Source organism: Lactuca saligna, chromosome 9 (assembly GCF_052625555.1).
Source record: "Lactuca saligna cultivar CGN05327 chromosome 9, ASM5262555v1, whole genome shotgun sequence".
In the NCBI taxonomy this organism is placed as follows: domain Eukaryota; kingdom Viridiplantae; phylum Streptophyta; class Magnoliopsida; order Asterales; family Asteraceae; genus Lactuca; species Lactuca saligna.
In genome coordinates, this window is record NC_136425.1 from 142,416,079 (window position 1) to 142,432,266 (window position 16,188).

At 39.7% G+C, this 16,188-nt stretch overlaps 1 protein-coding gene across 1 annotated transcript; it reads left to right on the plus strand.

Moving 5' to 3' along the window:
* The first annotated feature begins 2,134 nt into the window (after positions 1-2,134).
* LOC145016764 (secreted RxLR effector protein 161-like) lies at positions 2,135-2,905 on the plus strand. The gene has a single exon (XM_078974983.1). The coding sequence runs from the start codon at positions 2,135-2,137 to the stop codon at positions 2,903-2,905; it is 771 nt and encodes a 256-aa protein (XP_078831109.1).
* The last annotated feature ends 13,283 nt before the right edge of the window (positions 2,906-16,188 follow it).

Sequence of the window (16,188 nt, forward strand, 5' to 3'; positions counted from 1 at the left end):
GATATCAACAAACCTTGTACTTGGCGATCTCGTATAAGGATTACCTATTCTAAAGTTTGAGAAGGAGCATCTATGTGATGCTTGTGAGCTTGGAAAGCAAAGTAGGAAGAGTCACTCAACCATCATCAATACCAAAATTATCAAGCGACTTGAATTAATGCATATTGATTTGTGTGGTCCATCTTCCATCGAAAGTATTGGTGGTAATAAATATATTTTGGTTGTTGTTGATGATTTTTATAGATTTACCTGGGTGTTATTTCTTAGAAAGAAATCAGATGCTACTCCGAAGCTGAAAGATTTCATCAAGAAGATAGAGCTTCAACTACAAAAGCCCATTCGGAACATCTGCAGTGACAATGGTTCGGAAATTAAAAACCAAGTGTTTAGAGAATTCTTAACTGACAAAGGCATAGCTCACAATTTCTCTGCTACTTACACTCCATACTAGAATAGGGTCGTTGAAAGACAAAACTTCTCCCTATGCAGAGCTGCAAGGAGTATGTTACCTTTTGCGAATCTTCCTCTCTACTTCTGGGCTAATGCTATATCAACTACTTGTTTCACTCAGAATCGCTCTTTCATCAATAAAAGATTCTTAATTACTCCTTATGAGATTCTAAACAATAGAAAACCTAACGTCAAATTTTTCCATGTGTTTGGTTCCAGGTGCTTCATTTTCAATTCCAAAAAACAAAGGACAAAATTTGATGCAAAAGCTGATGAAGGCGTTTTTTTAGGTTACTCATTAACTTCGAAAGCATATAGGTTTTTGAACAATAAATCAAGGACAATTGAAGATATCTATTATGTAACCTTTGATGATAGTTATATTAAAAATTTTCAAAAAACAGATTATCAATCTGAGGAAATCTTTCCTTCAAAGAACCTTATGACAATTCCTCTTTGAAATATGTATGAGGAATTTATGAATCTGTTTAATGTGCTTGAAAAAGCCATCTTCTTTGAATCAAAGTTAACGAACAATAAAAAGGACGAGTTAAAGAAAATTATCGATGAAGCTGCCAAAAACACTGAAACCACTCAAGCGACACCAATTCCAAAAGTCTATGATCCACTATCTCAACCAGCACCTTCTGATACTCCATTCCAGGGGAGAGCTCCTCTTCAACCTCAAATCCGATGTCCCAATCCAGGGCGAGAATCCAATTCCGAATCTAGAGTCACATGCAAACTTCCAGGGGGAATGAAAATAATGAATGCGGCATACAATCGGAATTTGAAGACGTAAATGCAAAATTGGATCTAACCTATGATCTGAATTACCCTCCATCGGCCAAATGGAACAAAGATCCTCCAAAATCTAAGGTGATCAGAGCAGCATCTTCAGGATTTCTTATAAGGGTAAAACAAAAAGCGAATCAAAATGCATTATTTTCAAAAATGGATTTTTGCATGTTCAATTCCTTCATTTCAAAGATTGAGCCCAAAACTTTAAAGATTGCTCTTGATCATGTCGATTGGGTTCAAGCGATCCAGGAAGAACTCAATGAATTTGAGAGTAATAATGTCTGACGATTAATTCCAACTCTGAAGGATGCATCCGTGGTAGGATTAAAATGGGTATTTTATAATAAGCTTGACAAAGAAGGCAATGTGATTCAGAATCTGTTCGTATTTTCCTTGCTTATGCGGCTCATAAAATTTTTGAAGTCTATCAAATGGACGTGAACTGTGCATTTCTGAATGATGAACTAGAGGAAAAAGTCTATGTGGAATAGCCGCCAGGTTTCTTAAATGAAAAATATCCAACTCATTGCTATATTTTGGATAAGGTTGTGTATGGTCTAAAACAAGCACCTCATGCATGGTATGAAACCCTAACTCGTTTTCTAAAACAATCCAAATTTAAACAAGGTTCGGTCGACCCAACCTTCTTTCGCAGGAAAGATGGTGACCATATAATGATCGTCCAAAATTACTTTGATGATATCATTTTTGGATCCACTAATCCTAGATTAACAACATAATTCAAAAAACTGATGGAAACTAAATTTGAGATGGGCTCAATGGGTCCTATTGACTTTTCCTTGGTTTAAATATTAGATAGTGTTCAAAAGGAATTTTCATCAACCAAAAAGCCTACACTAAGGCTTTGCTTGCGAAATTTGGCATGGTAGGAGACTCAAAGGTCAAGGTTTCGATTTCTTTCAGAACAAAGCTCGCTCCATCCTTGAATAATCCAACATCAAATGTCACTTTATATCAAGAAATGATTGGTTCATTAATGTACCTAACATCTAATCATCCAGATATTATGTTTGTTGTTTGCTTTTATGCTAAGTTTCAGGCTAATCCTCGTGAACCACATATGACAGTTGTGAAGAATATTATCTGTTACCTCAAAAGAACCACCTCTCTTAGAATTTGGTATCCTTCTAACTCTGGATTTTTTGTGCAAGCATACTCCGATGCTGATTTTGGTGGATGCGGTCTTGATCGTAAAAGTACAACCCGAGTGTGTCAATTTCTGGATGACAAACTGGTCAGTTGGCAATCTAAGAAGCAAACATGTGTCTCTCTATTTACTGTTGAAGCTGATTATATAGCAGTTGCATCATGCACTTTGCAAGTCATATGGATTCAAAGTCATCTTAGAGATTACGAGATAAATATGAAGAGGATTCTTTTATATTGTGATTCAAAAAGCGTTATTCGAATATGTCATAATCCAGTGCAACACTCTAAGATGAAACATATTGCACTGAGATACCATTTTATAAAGGATCACGTTGAGGATGGGAACGTTGAAGTACACGTTGTTAGATCCTCTGATCAGTTTTTTGATATCTTCACAAAGGCCTTACCTGAAGCTAGATTCAATCATATCTTACAAGGTCTCGGAATGATAGAAGCTGACTTTGTTCCGAAATCCCTTTCGTAGTTGGAATTTACTGTTCACGTATCGATCTCCGGAATGGTTTGGATTCTACTGTTCATTAAGGTTTCGAAATGACTCTGTACGCTTTGTTAATTATGTGTCTTCCGATTGATTTCGAGCTTTGGAAAGCTTCGGAAGTCACAGTTCATTTATGCTTCTGAATTTATTTTCTTTAATAATGTTTCTTTAATTTTTCAGAAAATTAAAAAATCACAAAAATATTTTCTTTATTTCTCTTTTATATTTTTAAGAAAATTCAAAAATCATAAAAATATTTTCTTTATTTTTGTTTTATCATTTTCAGAAAATCCAAAAATTACAAAAATATTTTTCTTTATTTTGTATGTTATCTTCAGATTTTGTTTCCGATTTAGGTACAAATTCATGTCACCGAAATTCAGAACGATGGGGCAACTATAATTCTGAATCTATATACTAGCTAGGTGTCCCTAGAAGCATGATGATGCATGTTATCCCAAGCCTATGAGACTTTATGTTTGAAGCCTTAATGAATCTTTCAGTCTGATCGTTTCTTCCAAATCAGGCTGATAGTTCACATAAGTCATTGAGCTACTTTACTCTTTTCACATTGAGTTAAGAGTTGATAGCTTAGTCACTAATTTATAGTAAAGATACACTTTCTTCTTTGGAACCAACCTCCTATTTCTCCATCAACTTCACATTCACAAACATAACCCTTGAGACTCTCACCATCTACTACTGAGGTTTATGGTTACACAACTTTTGTGTTGATGATCTTGAAATCGTTATAACCATGATTTTAAGTGAGACCAAAAATACGAAACCCATTTTTGAATTGACGGTGAGCAATCAAATGTTCAAGAATTTTCACCAATGAATTGATGATTAATACCTTATTGGTTAGTACAATTGTCGTTTGAAATCTCATTTTTCTTTTTGAGTGGTCTTAATGAAATGTTCTCTACTTAAGACATTTCTTCCTAAAAGATCCAGATTTTTTATTTTTCTTGAGATTTCTATTATATCCAGCTACTTAAACAATATCCAAAGTTTACTTGTTCTTATGGCTATACTGGTCAAACAAATACTTCATCCATATCTTCAAACTTATGTTGAGTTTCAGAATTTGGTTGAAGCCTAAGCCACCCATGTAGCCCACTTAAAAGAAGCCTTTCACTATTTCTTACTAAATAGATAATTGTAATTCAACGGGATGCCACACAAGCACCTCCAAAACTCTCTTGAATCAGAAGGAAGAGATCGTTGCCCATGATCAATCTGAATTTCATGTCATTTTTATTTGACATCACTAAATCACAGAAAAATTATTTTGTTTTACTTATTTTTTTTCACACACTCTTGCACAAAAATATTTATGATTTTCGCACATTCCATAAATTAATTTAGAAATGGTCCAATATTTACACTACAACCCCAACTCTACCAAATCCTTTACATCTCAGGTCCTAATGTTACAATATAGCCCTCGTTTTCATGAAATCATAACATTTAACTCCCTCGCTAACATTGATCAATTAATAAGAACTTAGGGCTAAAATAAAATAAAATATAAAAATATATATTGAGACTTTAGGGCTTATTATTTATTTATTTATCTACTTATTTTATTTATCATTATTATTATTATCTTTATTTATTTTATTACTTGTTTTATTTTATTTATTTTATTGTTAAACAGAATGTTACAGCTTTCTTGTATGTTCCTTGTTTGGTTGTGGTTCTAGAGTGGGATCATTTGTTCAACTGTCTATCTCACCTCTTATTACATATGAGTGTGCATTCAATAGTGGTCTGCTAATGGTGACATGGAATATTGTGTGAACCCGGTATGCAGTAGTGAGTGTTAGTTCGGTAGACTAGTGTAGGTGTTGCATATGTTATGTTCTTATTTGTTGATTTTTGTTATGTGATGTTGAGCTACTAATAGCTCCATGGCATATTGTTAACCCATTGGTAATTGTTGATAGTCCCTAGGGTTGCTGATAACCCAAAGGGTCTATTGTTAGACTATGGGGCATGCTGTTAGCCCATTGGGATTGTTGATAGTCCCCATGGTTGCTGATAACCCATAGGGCATGCTGTTAGCCCACATGATGTGTTGCTAGCCCATTGGGAGTGTTGATAGCCGCAGGGTTGCTGATAACCCATACATGTTTATTATGTTGTGTTGTATATGATATTTTGGGGGAACTCACTAAGCTTTGGATGACAGTTATGGACTAAATGTTTTTCAGGTATCATTAGTGATCGTGGAAAGGCTAATGCATGACCGTACTTTGATTTTCAAATAACTCTATCTTGGAACAAATGAGTTTTCATAACTTGGATTTTATGTAAAGGATGATTTTACCTTATTCAAAAATGAATTTTTTTCTTATGAAAATGGGATGTTACACTATCCATGGGGCACTCTCAATTCACTACTAAGCAGCACGCTCCTGCTGAGTAGGCTGAAATAATTCGTTGAGAGGGGGGGCACTTCATAAAACAATATATAAAGGTTAATGTTATGTTATTTCCTCATAGCAACTTATAGATTATAAGGTGAACTAAGCTACATACATCTCTAACATCAATAATACATTCATGCTAAGGTGTGTAACTGCCCAAGGGATAAAACCCAGTATAAGGGAACCAACTATACTACTTTTGGGAAATGTCTCCATGATCCAAATCAATAATACATTCATGCTAGGGTACGTAACTGCCCAAGGATAAAACCCAGTATAAGGGAACCAACTATACTAGTTTTGGGAAATGTCTCCATGATCCAAATCTACAAAAATTAATATGTCAAAAAACTAACCAACATAACACAGTTACAATACTTGTTTCTTAAAAACTATTATGAAACATAGTGGACACACCTTAAAGGCATGGACAAATCCGTGGATAGTATATGTATGTCTACTGCCGACTCATGGCTTAGTGGGGTTCAAATGCTCCTCAATCTTATCAAAGACAGTACATAATTGTTTGTAAGTGAAATTCCATATCACTCTACCATATGGGTACATGTGTCAACAACTACACTTAATAATGATACATATTATTTGATATAATGTAAATAACTGTATACCTGTTAAACTCGTCTAAATTAGAGACGATTGCAAGAAGTTCATTAGTAACTCACTCTCGAGGGTATTTCCCTTAAAACCCTTTTGCTAGCATATACAACAGGGAGACTCTCACAAAGTATGCATCATCTAATTAATGAAGTAAGTCATTAAACATGTGACAATCGTCAATCTTGAGTCAAGTCAAGACCGGTCAACTCGATTAAACCTTGTGTATTAGGCTTTGTGTTATGTTCATACTGTATAACTTGCTATATTAATGGGAAAACATCACTTGAGAAAAGTCTTGTGTTAAAAATTTCCTAAACCCTAGTTCTAATCAATGAACTAGAACGATAAAACAATGTTGCATACTCATCGGGAGTGTGTAAGATCCTTAAACAAGGCTTAACAGGGTTCACGAACCATACATTTCGATGCCGGACACTCACAACTATCCCACATGAAACCTCTCTCAATCGTTTCCACACTATCTCTCTCTATGTCAAACCTCTCCCAAATCTCTCCAAGTATGCGAAATCTCTCTCAAATATCTCTCTGTATTAGAAATCTCTCCAAGAATTTCAAATCTCTCCCAAATCCCTCTAAGTATGTGAAAACTCTCGCAAATATCTCTTTGTATGAGAAATCTCTCCAAGAATGTCAAATCTCTCCCAAATCTCTCTAAGTATGCAAAAATCTCTCTCAAATATCTCTCTGTATTAGAAATCTCTCCAAGAATGTCAAATCTCTCCCAAATCCCTCTAAGTATGTGAAAACTCTCGCAAATATCTCTTTGTATGAGAAATCTCTCCAAGAATGTCAAATCTCTCCCAAATCTCTCCAAGTATGCGAAATCTCTCCCGAATCTCTCTCAAATAGTTCCCATCACTTTTTTAGAATCATTCGGGTCATTCCGACGCTTAACCGTGTCAAAAACAGCTTAAAACGGGGTAAAAACGAGAAAAATAGACATTAGGAACCGAAACCAAGAGAGAAGCTTCTTAGGACCCGAAGGTCCTCTTAGGGACTGAGAGCAAGAGGAGCCGAACCGAACCCTCCTGATGCCGAACCGAACCCTCCTGAGCCGAACCGAACCCTCCTGAGCCGAACCCAAAGGTACTGTTCACCACTAACCGAAACCGAACCCTGCTCAAGAGGAACCGAACCGAAGGCACTGTTCACCACTAACCGAAACCGAACCCTGCTCAAGAGGAACCGAACCGAAGGTACTGTTCACTACTGTTCACTACAGTACGTTCGGTTCTGACATTCTCGCCTCCTATTCCCGAACCGAACCCCACCCTCGCTACTGACTCTTCGGACCGAACCCTCGCCCATCGCTTCTCGCGTCTGACTCGCCCCTTTCGTTTCCCTCTGTTCTCTCCCTCTCCCTCTCGGTTCCTTCCTTATCTCTTCCTCCCTCTCGGTTTCTGCCTCTCTCTCTCTCTCGGTTCAGCACCAGAAGGCCGAGCCTCGGCCAGAATTCGCATATTTGCCACTTTTAGCCCATTTTTGATATTTTTAACATTTTAAGCCCGTTTTTCATGATTTTAAAGCGGGATTTTCTCCAGAAATTATATTTTAACATAATAAACTCTAAATATTCATAATTTAAACATATTTTGATGAAAATCATTATTTAAATAATAAAAATCAAATGGGTGAATTATTAAAGGTGGAGTGTTGACTTTGCCTTATCCAATGTCACAAGCAACCACCCCACACCCACTCTTTGACTAACCACACCTCCCCACCTTACCTAGGTCACATCAATGGCATTTCCACTCAATTTACACTCATTCCCACGTTTTTGGAGCTGGAACAAACATCCTCTCTCCTTATTTTCTCTCATTTGCCCTCATTTCACTAAGTATCAAACACCACTTTCTCTCAAACTTTTCCCACTCCAAACTCGAGATTCAAGGCTGATCTTCATGTGTTCTTCCACTCTTAGTAAGTATAATTCATCCTCCTTATGATTATTTCACTTCATTCTACTCAAATCATGAATATCTTACACAAACTCCATCATATTAGCGTTAGAGCTTCGAATCTTCAAGTGATTCTTCAAGTGTTCTTGGGTTGAACACTTCTCTTCTTCAACACTTACCTACTGAAATCACTCAATGTGAGTTCATACCCCTACATTTTCATGTTTTCTCAAGTTTTCAGGGGGGGAATACAAGTTAAAACACTAAGAACATAATTAAAATTTTCTAACAGCCTTCATCAGAAAAGTTCAACTCCATTCACGGACTGTTTTGGGCATCTTAAACATTTTTGTTTTCAAAACTATACAAGGTGCAAATATCAAGTTTGTAGCTTTAAAATGACTACTTGAACATCTCCATACGATTTTTCTACGATTTATGGTGATTTTTACAAAACTGCCTATCATTTCAAACAACAATCCGGACCAGTCTGTGATTATGGACATTTTCACCCAAGTTGGAGGTCATTAAAAATCGTGATAAAAATTATGAGTAAACTAGACACATTTTGTGAACTCTCAAAATTTACGGATCTAGTTTTCGACTTTGTATGATTTTTCTATGATTTTTACAAAACTGGGCAGAATTGCTAAAGTTAGCCAACAGCATGTAAATATCATAACACTTTGTAATATGTTGAGCAAAGTGTATAATCATAAGTTCTAATATTTGAATGTGTTTCCTTGTTAGTTTATCATTGTGAACTGAAACTAAGTTATTCATATTAAATATTATTCATTCATTTAGAACACGTATTATGTAACTATAAAAAGTATAGTTGGATAAATTCACAACGCTAATACATTTCCATAAAAAGAATTCATACATATTATATACATTTTAGATAAACTATAATAGGTATAGTTTATGATACATCACTCAACACACTCGTACAAAAAGGGTATATTTATACAAGAAAGATTTATATCCACACACATTTCACGTAAACTTGTTAACCTATGTTGTGAGACTCTCTCTCCCCGTACGTCCGAGTGCGAGATATAATTCCTGGTAGTTATAATCAAAATCTCCTTGAGGGAGAACGTGATGCTTGTATATAGATCTATATTGGGTTTGACACCCCACACCTTGCTGCTAGCTACAGTGGGACCTGCAGGTCTACAGGTGACAAATGTCATTTCATTTTCGCGACGCCTGAGAAACGTTGTGGCAGGTTCACATAGTCACAGTATGATTATAGCGACTCACCTAGGGAGATAACAATTCATAAAGTTTACGGGGTTTCATAAAACCGAAGTAGGTTTTAGGTTGATAAAGAAATTTACTTTCCATATCATTTTAAACTCACGACATTTCTACTAAGAAATGATGATTTCTTATACATTTTAGTCTTTGGTTATAAGGCTACATTTTTCGGATTTCAAGGAAAATATCGGATTTTTCTGACACAAACGCGACATTTACATGTGATAGACTTCTACTAAGTTTATTAATAAAAGCTTATGAACTCACCAACCTTTGTGTTGACACTTTTCAAACAACTCGTATTCTCAGGGAAACACTAAACAGATAATCAAGTGCTTTTGAGGTTGGGACGTTAAGACGTCAAACTTTTCATATTTTGTCAACATATTGTAATTGATTTTGAAACATGTAATTCATACAAGTGATGTAACTTTTTCAATTATATATATGTTGGTTGTGTTTGCTTAAATTACTATTGAAATTGTGGTTATGATACTATACATGAAGTCCTCCACCCCCGGACGTTTCCGCCATCCTTGGTTTGGGGGTGTGACAGATTGGTATCAGAGCACGGTTTATAGTGAATTAAGTATGTCAAACCACATAAGATATACAAACTATAAACACATTTGGGACTAAAAGTCTCTGATTCTTAAAGTGATTTAACGAGTTGTACTTTTAGAAAACAAATAATTTCTTGTTTTAAAGTATACTTACATGCATTCTATACTAGTATGGTGTCATATCTTAGGAGAACATAAATTGAAAGAGGAGGAGTCGAACATTATTAATACGCCTTAGCATGTGTAATCAGTTCTGGGAGGGATATAGTCTGATCAACTATATCCGTCCAAGAAGTAACTTACGCACACTAAGGAATAGCCGTAATGAGCAACAAATCTGAAAACCTAATTACACTCCATAAAGAACACGCTAAGAACCAAATATAAACATTTAAAAATACTATAGGAGTATTTGTACGTTTCTATAGTGCCCGATTATTATTTTCCGATATGTGCTTCTTAACCCCATTTCTCGTGCAGACGACATGGCAGGATTTCACATACCCGGGGACCCCTATTTTCCCAATCAGGGAAATGCGGGATGGATCGATGATGAGCCTGAGGAGGATCCCGAAGAGGATCCCGAGGAGGATCCCGAAGAGGATCCCGAAGAGGATCCCGAGGAGGAGCCCGAGGAGGAAGACGAACAAGAAGAAGAAGAGGAAGACGACTAAGAAGAAAATGAAGAAGAAGAGGAAGACGACCAAGAAGAAAACGAAGACGAGGAGGAAGAAGAGGAAGGTGATGAGATAGTCATGATGGGGAACGAAGCGGAAGAACCACCAGAAGTATTCAACCCTCCCTACATCACGAGGGTACCCGCGCACCGTTTTGGATACAACGGACCTGAACCCCCTTGGGTAACAACGATCGAAAGATGGAGCCGACAACAACATCAGCGGTCACCATATGGCTACCAACGAGGTTACTATGATCTCACTCATGGTGGACCGGCTGACAGAGCACTCCCCGTCACGATACAACGAATAGCAAGAATGGATGATCGTGGTAGGACGACGACCGATCAGGTCCGGGAGTTAAGTGCCATCGTACAGTCTACTACTGATCGCACCAGAGACCTGGAACGAGACTCCCGCCACAGAGACCAACTCATCCAAGACCTTCTCGCGGCTCAAGCAGAAACAAGAGAGTATCGGGAAAGATACATGGCACTCGAAGAGAGAATGGTTGCAGCCGAACGCAAATTGGCGGAACTGCAGGGCGCATCGACATCATCGCAGCCTCCGTCAAAGAAGGGTCGCAGTGATTAGAACTCGTTGCTATTCTCCCGTCTTGGTAGTAGAATTTTATGAGTACGTGTTGGTGCTACTCCTTGTATGTAGGGCGACCCTGCGATTATGTGATTACACTATTCAAAGGGCTTTTGTAATGCCAAAAACTACCTTTTGTAACGATGTAATGTAGACCCTTATGAGGTCAAACTTTTCCCTCTAAACGTTATGTACTAAAAGTTATCAATGAAATTTGGCATGTGTTTTATTTATTGAATGTTTGGCACTATACATCATAACCTGATCACACAAACAGTTTACGAATAATAAAGTTATGATAAAATACAAGAGGGATGAAACCAGTAACACTCGACTCGTTATCACTATTGAAGTCTTACCGACTAGTCATTTTTTTTATGACAGAACCATGCCACCAAGGAAAAGACCAAGGCCTTCCAACAACCCAGTGCCGCCTCCACCACCACCTCCGCAGTTTGATCCTGCAATGTTCCAGGCTGCAGTAACGGCAGCCATGGCGGCAGCAATGTCGCAAATGGGGACCAATGGTTCTGGCGGTTCTCGATCCGGAGCTACCAATTCCATTCATGGGGACAGCACGGGGCGTACGAGGGAGTGCTCTTACAAAGACTTCACGAATGGAAAACCCGACCCTTTCAATGGAAGCGGGGGCGTTATCACACTGGTGCAATGGTTCGAAAGGACCGAGGCAGTTTTTGAAATCTGCGCTTGTCCCGAAGCGAGCAAGGTCAAGTATGCGGCATTCACTTTCACTGGAAAAGCACTTACTTGGTGGAATGGCCGAGTTAAGTCACTTACTCCTGCAGTAGCTAACGCAATCAGCTGGGAGGATTTGAAAGCCCTAATGTTAAAGGAATACTGCCCGAGGGGCGAAATACAAAAACTTGAAGAAGAACTTTGGAACCTCAGAATGACAGGCACTGATCTTGAAACTTATACTGCCCGTTTTAATGACTTAGCACTCCTCTGCCCAACAATGGTCACTCCAGAAGAGAAGAAGGTGGAACGATATCTCTGGGGGCTGTCATCCCAGATTCAAGATAGTGTATTGGCCTCGAAACCCACTACCTTTGAGAGTGCCAAGGAATTGGCACAACAACTCATAGATCACAGGGCTAGTCGTGGTACCGTGATAACCACCACCGACCGAACAAAAGGAGGGAACAACAAAAGGAGGTTCTGGGGCAATAAAAAGAAACAACCAATTCAGGACCCCGCCAAAAAGCAACAAATTGTTGCTGTTCGTGCCGCCACTACTGCTGTCGCTCCAGCGCCGCCGAAACAGTATACGGGAACTCTTCCCAAGTGCAACAAGTGTAACTACCACCATAACGGTGCTTGTCGAGAGTTGCACTGCAATAACTGAAACAAGAAGGGGCACACCGCACGATTCTGTAGAGCGACTACCCAACCCGCCGCACAGGTCACTACGACCGCCAACACTGGAGCAAGCCAAACCTGCTATGGATGTGGTGAAACGGGACACTTCAGGAGGAACTGCCCCAAGGCACGAGCCCCTAATGCTGGGGGTATAGGGAGAGTCCTAACTTTAGGGCAGGGAGAAGCAGTCAAGGATCCCTCTGTGGTTACTGGTACGTTCCTCCTCAATAACTCTTATACATGCGTACTTTTCGATAGTGGGGTAGAAAGAAGTTTCATAAGTCACCAATTCAAACATATACTTAAGCAAAATTCTCAACCACTAGAAGATTCTTACATTGTAGAAATGGCAAATGGAAAGGTTGAGCGCGCTAGTGATATTTACATAGGGTGTACTCTCACTCTAGACAACCATTTGTTCAAAATTGACCTTATGCCGGTCACCATAAAAAGCTTCGATATAATCATTGGTATGGATTGGTTAAGTCTTCATCGTGCCGACATTCTATGTTACGAAAGGGCCGTCCGCCTCAATCTGCCGAATGGCAACGTTCTCACCGTTTATGGCAATAAACCTAGTGCGAACCTACAAATCATCTCTTGTGTTAAAACCCAAAAGTACCTCCGAAAGCAATACCATGCTTTCTTAGCCCACATCGTAGACAAGAAACAGGAGGTGAAGGACATCAAAGAAATTCCAGAAGTATGCAACTTCCCTGATGTTTTCCCAGACGATCTGCCTGGTGTACCACTCACACGACAAGTCGAATTTCGGATCGACTTAATCCCAGGAGCTACCCCCGTCGCCAGGGCTCCATATCGCTTAGCACCGGCAGAAATGCAAGAACTATCCAGCCAGCTGAATGAACTATTGAGCAAAGGGTTCATCAGGCCAAGCTTCTCGCCCTGGGGAGCACCAGTCTTATTTGTAAAGAAGAAGGATGGGTCTTTTCGCATGTGCATAGACTATCGAGAACTAAACAAACTCACTATCAAGAACCGTTATCCCCTACCCCGAATAGATAACCTCTTTGACCAGCTCCAAGGAGCCAGCTACGTTTCAAAAATCGACCTGAGGTCGGGTTACCATCAACTACGAGTTCAGGAAGAGGATATCCCCAAGACGGCATTCAGAACTCGTTATGGGCACTATGAGTTTGTAGTAATGCCATTCGGGTTAACTAACGCACCTGCGGTGTTCATGGATTTGATGAATCGAGTGTGTCGACCCTTTTTGGATAAATTTGTCATCGTATTCATCGATGATATCTTGGTCTATTCGAGGAGCGAAGAAGAGCACAGACAACACCTACGACTAGTTCTGGAGACTTTAAGAACCGAGAAGCTTTACGCCAAATTCTCAAAGTGTGAATTTTGGCTCCGTGAAGTAGGATTCCTTGGCCACGTAGTAAGCAAAGAAGGAATACATGTGGACCCCTCAAAGATCAAAGCAATCGAAGATTGGTCAACACCTGCAACGCCAACAAAAATCCGACAGTTTTTGGGACTCGCAGGCTACTATCGAAGATTCATACAAAATTTCTCCAAGATCGCTAAGCCTCTCACCACCTTGACTCAGAAAGGTGTGGTGTTCGAATGGGAAGATAAACAGGAATCCGCCTTCCAGACACTAAAGCAAGCCCTATGCAGCGCACCGGTCTTGTCTCTTCCAGAAGGAACCGATGATTTTGTGGTGTATTGCGATGCTTCGAATCAAGGCCTCGGCTGTGTGCTCATGCAAAGAAGAAAAGTCATCGCTTATGCATCAAGGTAGCTGAAGACACATGAAGTTAATTACACAACCCACGACCTTGAACTGGGAGCGGTGGTGTTCGCCCTGAAGATCTGGAGGCACTATCTCTACGGCACCAAGTGCACCATCTTCACTGATCACAAAAGTCTTCAGCACATTCTCAATCAGAAAGAACTTAACATGCGCCAAAGAAGATGGGTGGAATTACTGAATGACTACGAATGTGAAATTCGTTACCACCCAGGCAAGGCCAATGTAGTAGCCGATGCCTTAAGCAGGAAAGAATACTCGGGTCGCCGAGTAAAATCCCTAGCCATGACCATCCACTCCCAACTAGCCACCCAGATCAAGGATGCCCAATTAGAAGCCTTGAAACCAGAAAACGTGGCAAGCGAAGCACTAAGGGGGATGGATAAGAACTTGGAAGTCAAAGGGGATGGAACTCGTTATCTCATGAATTGAATCTGGACACCGAAGTTCGGTGGGTACCGAGATGTTGTAATGAACGAGGCCCACAAGACTCGATACTCCATTCACCCTGGGTCAGATAAGATGTATCTAGACCTCAAAAGGTTATTCTGGTGGCCAAACATGAAGGCTGAAATTGCTACTTATGTGAGCAAGTGCCTCACTTGTGCCAAGGTCAAGGTGGAATATCAGAAGCCATCAGGACTACTTCAACAACCGGATATACCCGAGTGGAAGTGGGAGCGAATAACCATGGACTTCATAACCAAACTGCCTAAGACGTCAGGTGGGATGGATACCATATGGGTGGTTGTGGACAGATTGACCAAGTCCGCGCACTTCCTGCCAATAAAGGAAACAGACAAGATGGAAAAGTTAACCAGGACGTACATTAAAGAGATCGTGCGACTACATGGTGTACCAACATCCATTATCTCTAATCGAGATAGTAGATTCACCTCGCGTTTCTGGCAGTCCTTACAGAAGTCTCTGGGAACTAGGCTAGACATGAGTACGGCCTACCATCCACAAACTGACGGACAAAACGAGAGAACCATCTAGACGTTGGAAGACATGCTGAGAGCCTGTGTGATAGATTTTGGTAAGGCATGGGATACCCATCTACCGCTTATCGAATTCTCTTATAATAACAGTTATCACACTAGCATTGGAGTCGCTCCATTCGAAGCTCTCTACGGTCGTAAGTGTAGATCACCACTGTGTTGGGCCGAGGTTGGAGATACTCAGCTAGCCAGAGGACAAGTCCCTGATAGCACCCTCACTGGGCCTGAAATCATAAGGGAAACCATAGAAAAGATCATTCAAATTCGGGAAAGACTAAAAGCGTCTCGTGATCGACAAAAGAGTTACGCGGATAAACGACGCAAACCTTTAGAATTCCAGGTCGGAGACCGGGTACTACTTAAAGTTTCCCCCTGGAAGGGGATGATACGTTTCGGTAAACGGGGGAAACTAAACCCAAGGTACATCGGTCCGTTCGAAATCCTTGCTAGGATTGGTCCTGTGGCGTACAAACTCCGACTACCACAAGAACTTAGTAATGTGCACCCTACCTTCCACGTATCCAACTTAAAGAAGTGTCTGTCTGACGAGACACTCGTAATACCACTCGAAGAAATCGAAGTTAATGAAAATCTCCACTTTGTGGAGGAACCCGTCGAGATCATGGATCGAGAGATCAAGAGAACAAAACAAAGTCGCATTCCCATAGTGAAGGTTCGATGGAACGCAAAACGAGGGCCTGAGTTTACCTGGGAACGTGAAGATCAAATGAAGCAAAAGTATCCACATCTTTTCCCAAACCCTTGAAGTTCCCAGCCGAATTTAAATTTCGGGACGAAATTCCCTCTAACGGGGGGATGATGTGACAATCGTCAATCTTGAGTCAAGTCAAATCATCAAGTCAAGACCGGTCAACTCGATTAAACCTTGTGTATTAGGGTTTGTGTTATGTTCATACTGTATAACTTGCTATATTAATGGGAAAACATCACTTGAGAAAAGTCTTGTGTTAAAAATTTCCTAAACCCTAGTTCTAATCAATGAACTAGAACGATAAAACAATGTTGCAT

Coding starts and splice junctions, on each gene's coding strand:
- LOC145016764 (XM_078974983.1), top strand. CDS start 2,135: ATGGTAGGAGACTCAAAGGTCAAGGTTTCGATTTCTTTCAGAACAAAG.